This window comes from Lycium ferocissimum, chromosome 1 (assembly GCF_029784015.1).
Source record: "Lycium ferocissimum isolate CSIRO_LF1 chromosome 1, AGI_CSIRO_Lferr_CH_V1, whole genome shotgun sequence".
Classification (NCBI taxonomy): domain Eukaryota; kingdom Viridiplantae; phylum Streptophyta; class Magnoliopsida; order Solanales; family Solanaceae; genus Lycium; species Lycium ferocissimum.
In genome coordinates this window covers 5,266,345-5,280,285 of record NC_081342.1, presented here as the reverse complement: position 1 = coordinate 5,280,285, position 13,941 = coordinate 5,266,345, and the positions used below count along the sequence as shown (strand labels likewise).

Here is a 13,941-nt window from a genome sequence, read left to right as displayed (position 1 = left end):
GCATGAGTTCTATGGCATGAATTTCCTCTTTCTCATGAATGTTCCCTTCTCTAGAAAGTCTTTGTTCATGAAAGATCATACGAGATAAGAGATATGCTACGAGCAAGATAACGATAATGATAAGCTAAAGTCTAGAAAGGTTATAGTCATGATATGATGTTCCCATTAAGCTAATGAAGCTATCCATAGTCCATTGATGTTGATCATTATATACACTCACCTTATATTGTTCCTTCGAGGGGTGAGGGCGGGATACTTATGAATGTTCCGTAACGAAGTCGGGGTTCACAACCTTATGTCACCCCGATAAAGTATGATGAGTTATGAGTCTATATGCATGCGTCATGATAAGTATATTGTGACGAGTTATGACATGTATAATATGATAAGCATACTATGATGAGCATGATATAATGAGTACATGATGACATCACACCGCGCCTAAATGGTCGGCGGTCACGCAAGGCGGGCGACTTATACACCATGGCCAAATGGCATGGGCGGACACGGTAGTGGGCGGCATGAGATGATACCCGGACGCGCGGGAGGCACAGACGCGAGCTAATGCTATTGCTAATGTTATTGTTCATCACACCGTACCTATATGGTCGGGCAGCTTATACATTTATGCATATATGAGATGATGATGAGTATAAAAGTAAGCCAGCATGTATGATTTCCGTTATGCCTCAGTCAGTCACAGATTGCTCTTCATTGATGCCTCCTTATTTCATTAATGTCTTATTATTGTTTATGTCTTACATACTTAGTACAATATTCGTACTGACGTCCTTTCTTCGGACATTTGTGTTCATGCTCACGGGTAGACGGGGAGTGATCAGGACTCATGAGCTAGACTAATTTGAGAGCACTCCATCCTTCGGAGGTGCCATTGATTATTCTTTTGGTACATATGTATGTATATTCATGATTGGGCACGACGGGGTCCTGTCCGTCCATATGTCTAGTACTCTAAGTAGAGGCTCGTAGATACAGCGATTGTGGGTGATATGGTCCCATAGTGTTCATGTATATGTATGTATGTGCATGTATATATTATTTTGATAGCCGAAGGGCTTATGTTTATAAAAGCAAATATGTTTCCGATAATAACATCTTTATATGATTATTTCCGATAAATAGCATATAGCACGAATAAGAGCAGATAAATAGTAATATGAGTGGTGTTCGGTGGTTAGCACCGGATACCCGTCGTGGCCCGTAGTTCGGGTCGTGACAATAACCATCCAAACAAGCATCAAAAGTAAAATTCTCCATTCTCGTCATAAATTCAATTGTTACATTAGGATTAGATCTTGTAATGCGACAATGCAGAAGTTCCATCTAGACCTTTTTTACGGAAGTGATCACGGTAGTCTTTCACTGTAGTTGCACGATATTTTGGAGGATTATCTTCTGACAACAATTCAGTAATCGGTCCATAAAGCTTGGAAGATGGCATTGAACCTGTGTAGAAGAAGCATGCAACTGATATTCTTGGTCCAACTTTATTTGCCAATACTCTGTGCTCAACACTTATGTACCTGTCATTTGAAATAAGCTGAAAACAAAAGTAGCAACAATGTCAATAAGCACAACTGATATCAGTACCAAATAATGTGTTATATTCATTCTTATTGAGTAAATGGTTTAGAAAAGAAAAAGAATACTAGCCTGCAGAAGATCTCCCATGTTCACCACAAGAGCACCCGGTGTAGGAGGAACATCAACCCACTGATTCTGGTGACGCACTTGGAGTCCTCCGATGTGATCTTGTAGGAGCACTGTGATAAAATCATTGTCAGAATGTTTGTTGGTGCCTATCGTGAGTTCTGGCTGAGGGCATGCTGGATAATAATGGCCCAAAATACCGAGGCCCTCTGCGCAATCCATATCTTTCAGATGGCAACGATCAAGACCGAGACCTTCTGACAATAATTCAAGCAAGGAGCAGCCCAATTTCATCACATGCTTAGAGTACTCCATTAGTATATCTCTGCAGTAATTTCAACAAAATTGATGATATGTCACATGTCGATATTTGAGAAAACAAAATATACTCAATTGGCTCAAAGGGACCAGATTTCTAGTTGAATTACCTAGTTCCCCAACAATATCCACCAAAACTAACATTAATCATAAATCAGTTGTAAGAAGCACATAACCACAGCATAGGTCATGGCTTATTATTGTTTTTTGTCGCCGCAGGATACATAATTAGTTACTAAGTAAAAAATGAAGTTGGTTGGTTTTCTATAAGTTCAGAACATTTACCCGCATGCTGTTGGCAATTCTTCTGGACTGAGAGGATCAGGAGCCATTAAACAGAAAAGTGAGTCTCTCCAATTTGCAGCTGGAACAGAAGGGCTATACAAATCAAAATTGCTAGAGTGAAGAACCTTTTTCGTAGTATCTCGAGAGTAATACTTTTTCTTAACCTCGACATCTTGCTCAAAAAACTGTCGTGCTCCTTGCAGCATTTCTTCCTGGACGGATGTTGGAATTCCATGATTAACCACATGGAAGAAACCCCATGTCTCCGATGCATCTCGAACTTTGTCCACAATCTCTTTATGCTTGATTGGATCATTGGCAATACCTTCAAGGTCTATCACTGGAAAATTGAACCGTGTTTCATGTGTATCCAAGGACTCTGGTCTGTTTTTTGGTGGTAGAATGAATATTTGAGGCACCTCAGAAATTCCAGCATCAACAAGCCCTTTGACACCAGCCTTAGTATCATCAAAGGCTTTTAACTCACTCATTTTGTCATAACTACTCTGAACTGTAGCCTGAAAATCATTAGTGCTAGAGACTGCCATCTTCTTTGCTAGGATGTTATAAACTAGTAGAGTTTCTGAGGTACTTAGGACCTAATGGGATATTAAAAATGTTACTTCTCTATGCAAAACACTATCTTCCCTGTCCATTAAAATATAAGAGGCTGTCAAGGGTTAAAGGGCTGATGATTTTTACTGCAGATATTTCTAAGATGTGGAGGATTTCTCAAGATGAGGAAAGACAAGAGGAAGTGACCTAAATAGTGGTTAGAGTTATTGTCAATGAGCCACTAGCATACATGCATCTGAACATTAATTTCCTAGTACATTGAACTAGGTAAATTCTAACTTGGTATGAATCTAGTTTACGTTTTCAACAAGAGCCACTAACTTAGACTCTTGAACCACAATTGTCACTTCATACCAACAAAGTAGCTGTTTGAAGCACAAGAAAACAAAAGACTAGTGTTAGTTATTTTTAGTCCCTTTTGTTGGTCACTGTCTGAACCCACTGACATCCCCCCACCCACACAAGCCCCACCACCCAACCTCAAAAAGAAGATGAGGATAAGATGATGTAGTGGTAGATTAAGCAGAACAGAACTAAAATCTTTCAACATCTTAGCTAATTGTAGTCATGGAGCTAGTTTCTATTGACAGTAGGCATAACTCATTAATAACTAAGAATCACCTAAAAAGAACAAGAATACAGCATAAATGAGTTTGTTTTCTCAATAAATATTGTTACTATTTAATATGACAGTGAGAGCATCCTTGCACTTTTCTCTCCATGACTAACATCAAGAATCGTCAAATGGTAACATGCTGAACCGATCCGATAAAAGAAATAGAGGAAATTTCAGTATCTTTTTATTAAAACAAAGACTATGAATTGCTTAAATGCTGCAAGTATATTAGCAATCATCCATGGCTAGTATATAGAAAATGTGTAGCATATCAAAAATTAATCAGAGACATTTCTATACAAAGCTGATAAGTTGACAAAACTCTTAGCATATACTTGTCATTTGATATGAGCTGAAAAATACTCAAAAGTTAAGCAAAGTACGTCTCAATGCCAAGACAAGGTATTATGACTAGATCATCAGTCCAATTATTAGAACTTTTTAAAGACCCCAAAAATTGAACAAAGTATTTCCAATTGATGCTCTTTGGCTCGTAATGTTTCGATTAATGTTGTAAACTCCGGTCATAGTTATATTTTAGGGGAAATAACCCATATATACAGTCCACACATCTAGTTTGCGGCTGATGTAGCCCGCTATATCATCGTTGTGTAGATAATGTATCTGTTTTGTGCTATATACTTTGTATATATAATGTATATGCTTAGTATAATCATGTACAAACACATGAAACTAACTCAAATTGCAGTGTATAGATAATGTATATGCTCTTTAGAGCTATATATAAGTTGCTCAACTGCTTTTGTAACTTGTGCATCTGCTTGATGCCTTTTTAAACACACTATATATTATAAATAATGTATATGTTTTGTATAACAATGTATAAAAAGTGTATATCCCAAAGATGCTACTGTAGCATACCTTTTTTTTTTTTTTTAAAAAAAAAAAAAAGTCCTACTGTTTTGGGATACTTTAGTCAAAAAATAGATTTTGGGCTAAAAAGACATTCCAAGTTTGGGTTTTTCAGATTTTGGGGTAGCCTTTATCAATCTGTGCTCAAGATAAAAATTGTTTCCAAGGCAAAATCAGAAAAAGAAAAAGAAGAAATAAAACGACAGGAATATTTGACACCGTGGTTTCTGGAAAATGGTAATATTTGACACGTAGGCCAAGAATGCCATCTGCTTTGTTTAGAGGAAACTGAATGACTATTGGGACTAAACAGGTAATAAACCATTTTTTTGCACCGACTGGCCTTCAAAGGCACGGGTCTTTAATTTTTGTCCCTGAAAATACTGGTCTTTAATTTTTATCCTTCGCTTAAAAAAGTAATCGAAAATGTCCGAAGTTTTGGGTTTGAATTTTCGCTTAGTCAAAACAAAAAAATTCGCAAGGCAAGACATAGTGAAAAGTCTGATTCTGCCTTAAGGTCAAAAAAAAAAATATTTTGCCTTGAGGCAAAAAAAAAAAAAGACTTTACCTGATTTCTACAAAAGTTAGGCCTTAAGCCTTACTTTTGCCCGGATAGGCCTAAATTTGCACTTTTGCCCGGATAGGCCTAAATTTGCAACGAAATTCTGGCTTGCAAATTTTTTTTTAATTTTTTGACTGAGCCTAGGTCGAACCCAGAATCTCGAAATTTTTTAGGCGAAGGACAAAAATTAAAGACTAAGAATTTGAGGGACAAAAATTAAAGACCACCCCCGAATAAGGACAATCGTGCAAATTGTCCGTAATAAACTAATAGTTGGGTCAAATCTAGTAAATAGATTAGTGGCCACTGGGCTTAATTTTTCATATATTTTAAGGCAAACTTACATAAATAACTACCTTATTGTCCCTTCTTACCATTTGTAGCTACCTTTTCGAAATTAGCATTCGTAGCTATCTTTTGTGTATTCGAGTGTATTTGACAGTGTTTTCGCTGTATTTGAGTGTACATTTTCGCTCTATTTGAGTGTAAATGTTCGGTTGTATCTGACGTCACATGTATTGGGTTCGAACCTAGGCGGGCAGTGGCAGAACCACACCCAATAACCACTTTAGCCACAGAAGCTTGATATATTTTGGTATAGCTACGAATGGTAATTTACAAAATCACTGTAGCAACTAAATATAAATAAATTAAAAGGTAGTTATTATTAACAATTACCTCTTAGAAGTAGCTATGCCAAGTAACTATTCCATAATTTAATGGGAAAAGGACACAAATGGCCGCTGGGCCCAAAATAAACCCGCGCCCTGGCCCAATTCGCAGAATTGCCCTTCTTTTGGGGTGGTCTTTAAATTTTGCCCCTCTTATTTGTAATCTTTAAATTTTGTCATTCGGCTAAAACCCATGAGTTTCAGGTTCGAACCCGCACTCAGTCAAAAAATTTTAAAAAATTCGCAAGGCAGAGTTTGAATTTCGCTATGCCTCCACCGGCAGAATTTTAGTTATGTTTAACCAAAAATCTGCCGATAGGGGCAGACTTTGCCTTGAGGCATATATATATATATATATATATTTTTTTTTTTTATTATTTTTTTTTTTACTTTTCAAGGTTAACTTTTAGTTATGCCTCACTAAAAGTGTCTTGCCCCATAAGACATAACTAAAAGTACACCCCATAGTGCGCTAACTTTTTCTTAAGGAATAACTAAAGTTATGGGACCGGCATAACTATAAGTTCCCTTATAAGGCAAAGTTTATGCCTTAAGGAAAAGTTCGCCTTGGGCATACTTTTAGTTATGCCTTAACTAAAAGTACGTCTATAAGACATAACTAAAAGTATGCCCCATAAGGCGGAACTTTTCCTTAAGGTATGACTAAAAGTTTGTCTTATAAGGCAAAATCTATGTCTTAAGGAAAAGTTATGTCTTATGGGGCATACTTTTAGTTGTGCCTTAATTAAAAGTCTGCCCCATAGAGCATAACTAGAAAAAGACTTTTAGTTAAGGCTTAACTAAAAGTCTGCCCATAAGTATGTCGGACCCGACATACACTTGTTAAGGAATAACCAAAGTTATGCCGGACCCGACATACTTATGCCAAGTCTGCCCATAAGGCATGAGTATGCCGGGTCCGGTATAACTTCGGTTATTCCTTAACAAGTGTATGTCGGGTATGGCATACACGCGACCCAAACCTTGCCTTGCGATTTTTATTTTTAATTTATGCTTGAGCAGGGGTTCGAACCCAGAACCTCGTGATTTCTGCGCGAAGCTCAGGGTTGCAACGCGAAGGGCAAAAATTAAAGACCAGCAATATAGGGGGCAAAATTTAAAGACCACAAATATGAGGGAAAAAATTTAAAGACCACCCCAAAAGAATGACAATCCGCGCAAAAAAAAAGTAAACAATTCCCATCCGTTAGCCAAAAATCTGTAGCAAGCCTTTTGTGGCGATTAAAAGTCGACACACAAGATTTACAAAGTCGCCACTAAAGGCTGACCGGCCCAATAGCTCAAGCGCTATTTTTTTTTTTTTAAAAAAAAAATAGACTTTTTGTGGCGACTAAAAGTCGCCACTAAAGGCCTGCTACAGAAAAATCAGGCTTTTTAGTGGCAACTAAAAAAGTCGCCACTAAAGGTTAAATATCCCAAAACATGTATAATATGTGTATATTTAGTAAGAAATATTCCAAAAAACTCTGAGGCGATTTTTGTATATAATATGTATCATTTGTGTATAAAAATATATATCAGTACCTATCTGTAATATATAGAAACTGTATAAAATATGAATAACCAAGGTATGTATCATTTTTGTATATAATATGTATCATTTTTGTATATAATATGTATCATTTGTATATATAATGTGTATTATAGAATAGAAAATTATATCATTTTTGTATATAATATGTATCATTTTTGTATAGAAAGTGTATATATAATTTCAGCATGTGTATATAAACTGTATCAGTCTAGTATAGAAAGTGTATCATAAGTATAAAAAATATATCATAGAAACTGCATCATTGTGGTATATAATATGTATCACTATTGTATATGTGAAAAAGAAAATCATATCATTATTGTATAATATGTGTATAATAAATGTATAATTAATTTATAATTTATGTATAATAAATGTATAATTAATTCCGGCATATGTATATATATTGTATCATGCTTGTATATAAAGTGTATCTGTGTATAAACTGTATCATTCTTGTATATACTACTAAATATACACATATTATACATATTTTAGGATATTTCTTATTAAATATACACATATTATACATGTTTTGAGATATTTAACCTTTAGTAGCGACTTTTTTAATTGCCACTAAAAGGCCTGATTTTCTATAGCAAGCCTTTAGTGGAAACTTTTAGTCGCCACAAAAAGTCTGACTTTTTTGTTAAAAAAAAAAAAAAAGCGCTTGGGCTGTTGGGCCGGCCAGCGCTTGGCATTATTTTGGGCCGGCCGGCCATTTTTTGGCATTATTTTGGGCCGAGCGGACTCTTGGGGGTATTAGGCCCAAATATTGGCCAAATGTGACATTACTTACTTTGGGCCATTATACACACAATATCCTTTGGGCAATTGGCGCGAATGCCCTTCAAATGCGCTGGTCTTTAATTTTTGCCCCCGTAATGCGTGGTCTTTAATATTTGCCCTTTTAAGCTAAAAGATAATAAGAAAAAGACTTTACTACCCCTACCCATAACATATAAAAATCGAAAGTCGTAACGAACCCCAAACATCCAATTAAACCTATCCATCATTTCAACAACAAACCTTTCAATCGTTCCATCGTTCCAACATTTCACCGGAAAAATCTCCATTGATTTTCTTTGCTACAACATCGAAAAAGATAAAATACATAATATATATAGCGTTTCAATTGAATGTAATTCAACTTAATTTGATGCTTTATTAAGTTTAGATTTGTTAATATTTGAAAATAACAACAAATCATCTTCTATGAACTAAACAACTCGATACGTTGAGATTCATATTGCGAATCATAATTTTACTCAACAACATAGAATTGATCAAATTTATTGCTTTGTTATGATTTTGATTAGTTTATACGTTCCATTTGATTAGTATACAATGCTCAATGACTTAGACTTGAAATTATAGTAACTTCAGTTGACAAAAAATAATCAGGCAAAGTTCTGAACAAGTATGCCGGAGGAGGCAAAAGTTTACTTTACAAAAGAACAAAGTATGTTGTTAGCAACTTTCATTTTCATAAGTAAAATAAAAAAAATACACAAGTGTTAAGAATTAGACAAGTATGCGGAGGAGGCGAGAAGTTTACATTAGAAAAGAACAAAGTATCTTTGTTAGAGGCAAACTTTCATTTTTATGAGCAAAACAAAAATTTACGCAAGTGTTAAGAACTAGAAAAGTATGCGGATAGAAGTTTACTTTACAAAAGAACAAAGTATCTTGTTAGAAGCAACTTTCATTTTCATAAGTAAAATAAAAAAAAATACACAAGTGTTAAGAATTAGACAAAGTATGCCGGAGGAGCGCGAAGTTTACATTAGAAAAGAACAAAGTATCTTGTTAGAGGCAAACTTTCATTTTTATGAGCAAAACAAAAATTTACGCAAGTGTTAAGAACTAGAAAAATATGCCGGAGGAGCGGCGAGAAGATTACTTTACAAAAGAACAAAGTATCTTTGTTAGAAGCAACTTTCATTTTCATAAGTAAAATAAAAAAAAATACACAAGTGTTAAGAATTAGACAAGTATGCCGGAGGAGAGAGGAAGTTTACATTAGAAAAGAACAAAGTATCTTGTTAGAGGCAAACTTTCATTTTTATGAGCAAAACAAAAATTTACGCAAGTGTTAAGAACTAGAAAAGTATGCCGGAGGAGGCAGAATTTACTTTACAAAAGAACAAAGTATGCTGTTAGAGGCAGCTTTCATTTTCATAAGCAAAATAAAAAAACATACAAGTGTTAAGAACTAGAAAAGTACGGAAAAAGGAAGTTCACTTTACAAAATTACAAAGTATGCCGTGAGAGGCAAACTTTCATTTTTCATAACCAAAACAAAATATTATTAACAAAACAACACCAATAACACATAAGATTGCATAAAAATCAAAATTATTAACAAGACAATACCAAAAAATCAAGACACACATAAATTAACTTAATTCATGAAGTTATGTCGAACAAGCATAACTTTATGCCGGAACCAAGCATAACTTCGGTTTCAAAAATCATAAACTGCCGTGCCGGCATATGTTGCCTCGTACAAAAACATTCTTCAAAAAATCGATTATTAAACAAAAACGAACAAAAGTAACAACATAAAAAGGCTGTTTCCACAGCAAAACTTCAAAGATTCAACAAAGAGAAAACCAAAACGCATATCAAAATCAGCTAAAATATATTACGACATTCATAATACGATATTCAAAAAATCAAAATATATACATGGGAACGAAACTAAAGTTGAAAAAATCGTAGAGACACTATAACAAAACACTATAATTTTAAATAAAAAAGGATCAATTAAATATAAAAAATGACGAAGACAAAGATATCAATTCAACAAACAACAATTTAACATAAAAACAAATATTGAAACGAGCAAAAGATCCAAATTCGTACCTAAGTTTTAGAACGGATGAGATAGACACAAAAAAGAGGAGGAAAGAAGCAAAAAAAAGAAAAGAAAAGAGCAAATGACGAAATAGAAAGAGTTTTAATGGGGTAAGGGTAATTTCGTCAAAAAACTTTCATTAAACAGGCGGCAAGGGCAAAAATTAAAGAAGACATAAATGAGGGGCAAAATATAAAGACCAGCCCAAAAGAAGGGCACTCCGTGCAAAAAAAATGATATCCTTTTCCCTACTTTAATCAATATTCTGAGGTCCTTTTGATTAAAAACTGAAAAGAAGTAAAGAATCGCATAGGTCAAAGCCCAAGATTTGATTTTACTCTCTCCGAATTAAAAAGAATGTTCACTTATTATGTGTTTTTTTTTCAAAAGGGTATCCACTTAGCTAATAAATAAATAATTAATCTTATTCTTCCAAAATTGCTCTTATTAAGTGTTAAGTGATCAAGTCTCAATATTTATTTAATTAAGGATAGTTTAGTCAAATTACCTACATTTGCCTAGAAATTAGTATTTTCTTAAGGAGTGCCCAAGTGGTCACTCTTTTTGATCCGGAAGGAGTACCTTATTACTCCCTCCGTCCCATATTAGTTGTCCACATTACTAAAGATATTCATCTCAAAATACTTGTCTATTTACAAAACCAAGATAAAATTAATTAAAGTTTTCATATTTCGAACTTAACATTAATTGTTTTTTTAAGTAACCAATGTTGATTTAGAGTACAATATATTAAAAGTATACATTTATTTATGATTTCTTAAAGGATGTGTAAAGGGAAAGTAGACAAATAATATGGGTCGGAGGGGGTAAGAAGGAGAGGTCACATTTCAGGTCTTATTAAGTACTCCTGTAGCTCATTTTAATTGTTGTGCTTATAAAAAATAATTGGTCCAAGAAAATCAAGATATAATCAAGTAATCTTTTATTTATTTTACTCTTAATATTAATTGTTTTTGCAAGTAATAAACATAGATTATTTAGCATAGAAAACCTAAATGTGAAGAGTATACACATTGTTATGATAATTAGATTAGCTCAACCTTGTTTTTATAAATATTTACTACTTATTAAAAATATAAATAAGAGTATAATAAAAGTTCTTCTTATTAATTCTTTCTCTAGTCCATTTAGTTGTCGTTCTTACTAAAATAAAATGGTCCAAAATTGTTATTATTTTCAAAAATCAAGATATAATTAGTTTATTAGTTTTCATCATTACCGTTACTTAATAAATGTAGAGAGATATTAATTTGGTGAAAAAGAGAGTAGTATTAAATAGAGATCAAAGAATAAATAAGAATAATTTAGGGTGTGTTTGGTATGGAGGAAAACCTTTTCTAAAAAATGTTTTCCATTTTTCCTATGTTTGATTGATCAAAATGTTTTGAAAAATATTTTCTCAAGAAAAATAAGTTCCTTAAAATATAAGAAAAACAAATTCATTAAGTGACATTCTACGTTCATTGTCTCCTCTACCAAACTCCCTCACCCCCACCTCTTGACCATCTCACCCGCTTTACCCTTGAATGCCCGCTCCCCACCCCATGCCACCCCATTATGTTTTGTTAGACTACCGTAAAAATATTATTGGATTAGTATGTCTTCTTACTTGCTTACCAAACACTAGAAAATAAATAAGAAACCCACTTTTTTTTCAAAAAAACATAGGAAAACATTTTTTATGAAAAATATTTTCCTTCATACCAAACACACCCTTAATCAAATTACTTTTTTAATTAATGTTGGCGTGCAAAAAAAACATAAGCAAAATGGACCTATTTAACTAGTGTGAAGTCAAGACAATTAAGGATGAGAAGCATTGCTACCTTATTTCTCCATTTCAGTGTGAAAGGAGGCTAAGGATAAGAATGAAATACCTTAAATCAAGCTGCTCATACCCAAGCTTCAAAGGAAATCAAAGTGCTAAACAACCCCTATGCCATGGATTTCTTAGATTGAGCAAGAATCTCCAAGGTATGATTTTTCTTCAAGAAAGGTAATTTCAGACCCCAACTCTCATTTATTATGTATAAATAAATACACTTGTAGAAGGTAATTTAAATGTTGGTTTGAGTTCGTTGGAGCAAGCAGGCCTAACTTCCACGCTTTTAACATTATATGGGACTTTGCGCTATCTTATATTGCATTGTGATCATTTTATGACTTTTATTCGAATGATAGTACTTGTACTTTAAACTGTATTTTTCCACTTGGTTTGAATCAAATAACTACCGCAAAATGAGAGATGGAATCATGGAGAATTCATGGAATTAGAGCAATAGTAGTTCATAAGCATTTTGTGTTTCATGATTGAAACTCGTGGAAATCAAGGTATGAGTATACATGGATTACATGATGAGTTTATGATGTTCGGAATGATATACATGAAAGGAATTACGAAGCTTCATCATATAAAGTACAATAGCATTAAGGCTTTTCATGAACTAGGGCATAACTCTACTTTTGATGAGAATTTCATGGTAATCGTGGAAGAACATGGGGTGCGAAAGAACAACGATGTGTGGAATGTTTCCACACATAGAGAGTTAGCCTTACATACCTTTAATGGCTCCAATCTAACCAACTAAACCGATTCTCTGACGAAGAACACCAAAACTGTTGATTTGAGCTCTTGAGAAGGATTTACCGTGGAAATCCTATGTTTTGGATGATGATTCATGTAATGAGTGTTAGAATCGATTGGGAATCGTTAGAATGATCTTACCTTGACGTGGGAGGATGAGAGGAGATTTGTGGGGTCCATTCCCATAAATGAAAAAGAAAAAAAAGAGAAGTCTAGATTTCAAAACAAGTTTTGGCCAAAAGCTGGATTTGGTTCATGGGTTTTAGTTTTGCAATGCAAATGTCAAGTTGCAGGAACAGCTTGCAAGGAAACTAATCCTTTTGATTGGTTGAAGTTTTGGCTACTTTTCCTATAAATAGAAGCCATCGGCTTCTCATTCAAACACCCCAAACAAAAGAGAGAAAGAAGAGTGAGGCATTCATAGATAGAGAAATAGTCTATGAGGAAAAATGAGAGTGTGAGTGATATTGTAGTGAGGTGGGAAAATCAAAAGAGGGTTATTTCTTTTGAGTGTGTATTTAGTCTTTGGAGTATTTTACTCAGACGTACAAAGTGTAAAATCCTTGCTCTGGCGATAAGTTGCTCCTCTCGGCCTGTGGTTTTTCCCTTATTCAGAAGGGTTTCCAGGTAAAAATCTTAGTGTCATTATCCCTCGTTTTATTCTTGTTGATTACCGTATCTCCGTGCTACATTATTTATTCCGTTGTTAATACCGTGATTATTATTTCTGTGGCGGACTAGTTCCCAACAGTTTTTTTCTAGCTCATTTGGTTCAATGGTTCAATCCTTAGCCCAGGAGTATGAGGTGTTACACTTGTGCATTGACTTGAGAATGACAACATTTTGTAAAACTTGGAATTGATTGATAATTTGATATGAAGGAAGCAGTCCTTCCTTGACCTTTCCCACTATATTTCGTCTTTCTTCTTTCTTTTGATAATAAAATATGTACATAATTTATTTCATAAAATAAAGGTTAAATCTGTATGCGTAAAATTCTTTTTCCCTAATTTCTGCCCTTTGATTTTCTCTTCTTCGCACCTATTATTCTCAGTATAGATTCAGTAGTCTGAATAATTTGTGTTTCCATATCATTAATTGAAATAATAATTAACACAATATATCAACTAGTAAAAACTTTACTTTTTATTTTCCTTTTTTTTCCTTTGGGGAGGAACACAAAGGAGATTTCTTTCTCATACTCCATCCGTTCCTTTTTACTTGGCCCCTGTTGACTTCGCATTCCCCTTAAAAATATATTTATTTGGGATTGTTTTACTAAATTATCCTTATTAATTATGCATTAAAAAAATATAAGCTTGACTCCTAGTGCTTTATGTAGTTACTGA

General features: G+C 34.0%; 1 protein-coding gene across 1 annotated transcript; it reads right to left on the bottom strand.

Annotated features, from left to right (window-relative positions):
- Window positions 1-1,308: 1,308 nt before the first annotated feature.
- On the bottom strand, window positions 1,309-3,017 carry LOC132030109 (1-aminocyclopropane-1-carboxylate oxidase homolog). Its single transcript, XM_059419633.1, has 3 exons — window positions 2,275-3,017; window positions 1,675-1,996; window positions 1,309-1,561 (listed from the first exon to the last, which is right to left on the bottom strand). The coding sequence occupies exons 1-3, from the start codon at window positions 2,820-2,822 to the stop codon at window positions 1,310-1,312; spliced, it is 1,122 nt and encodes a 373-aa protein (XP_059275616.1). The 5' UTR covers window positions 2,823-3,017; the 3' UTR covers window position 1,309.
- Window positions 3,018-13,941: the final 10,924 nt, after the last annotated feature.

Excerpts from the sequence above, each read along its gene's own strand:
- LOC132030109 (XM_059419633.1), bottom strand. The coding sequence starts at position 2,822 with ATGGCAGTCTCTAGCACTAATGATTTTCAGGCTACAGTTCAGAGTAGT. Across the intron at positions 1,997-2,274 it reads GAATTGCCAACAGCATGCGG|AGATATACTAATGGAGTACT; the intron begins GTAAATGTTCTG and ends AAATTACTGCAG. Across the intron at positions 1,562-1,674 it reads ACATGGGAGATCTTCTGCAG|CTTATTTCAAATGACAGGTA; the intron begins GCTAGTATTCTT and ends TTTTGTTTTCAG.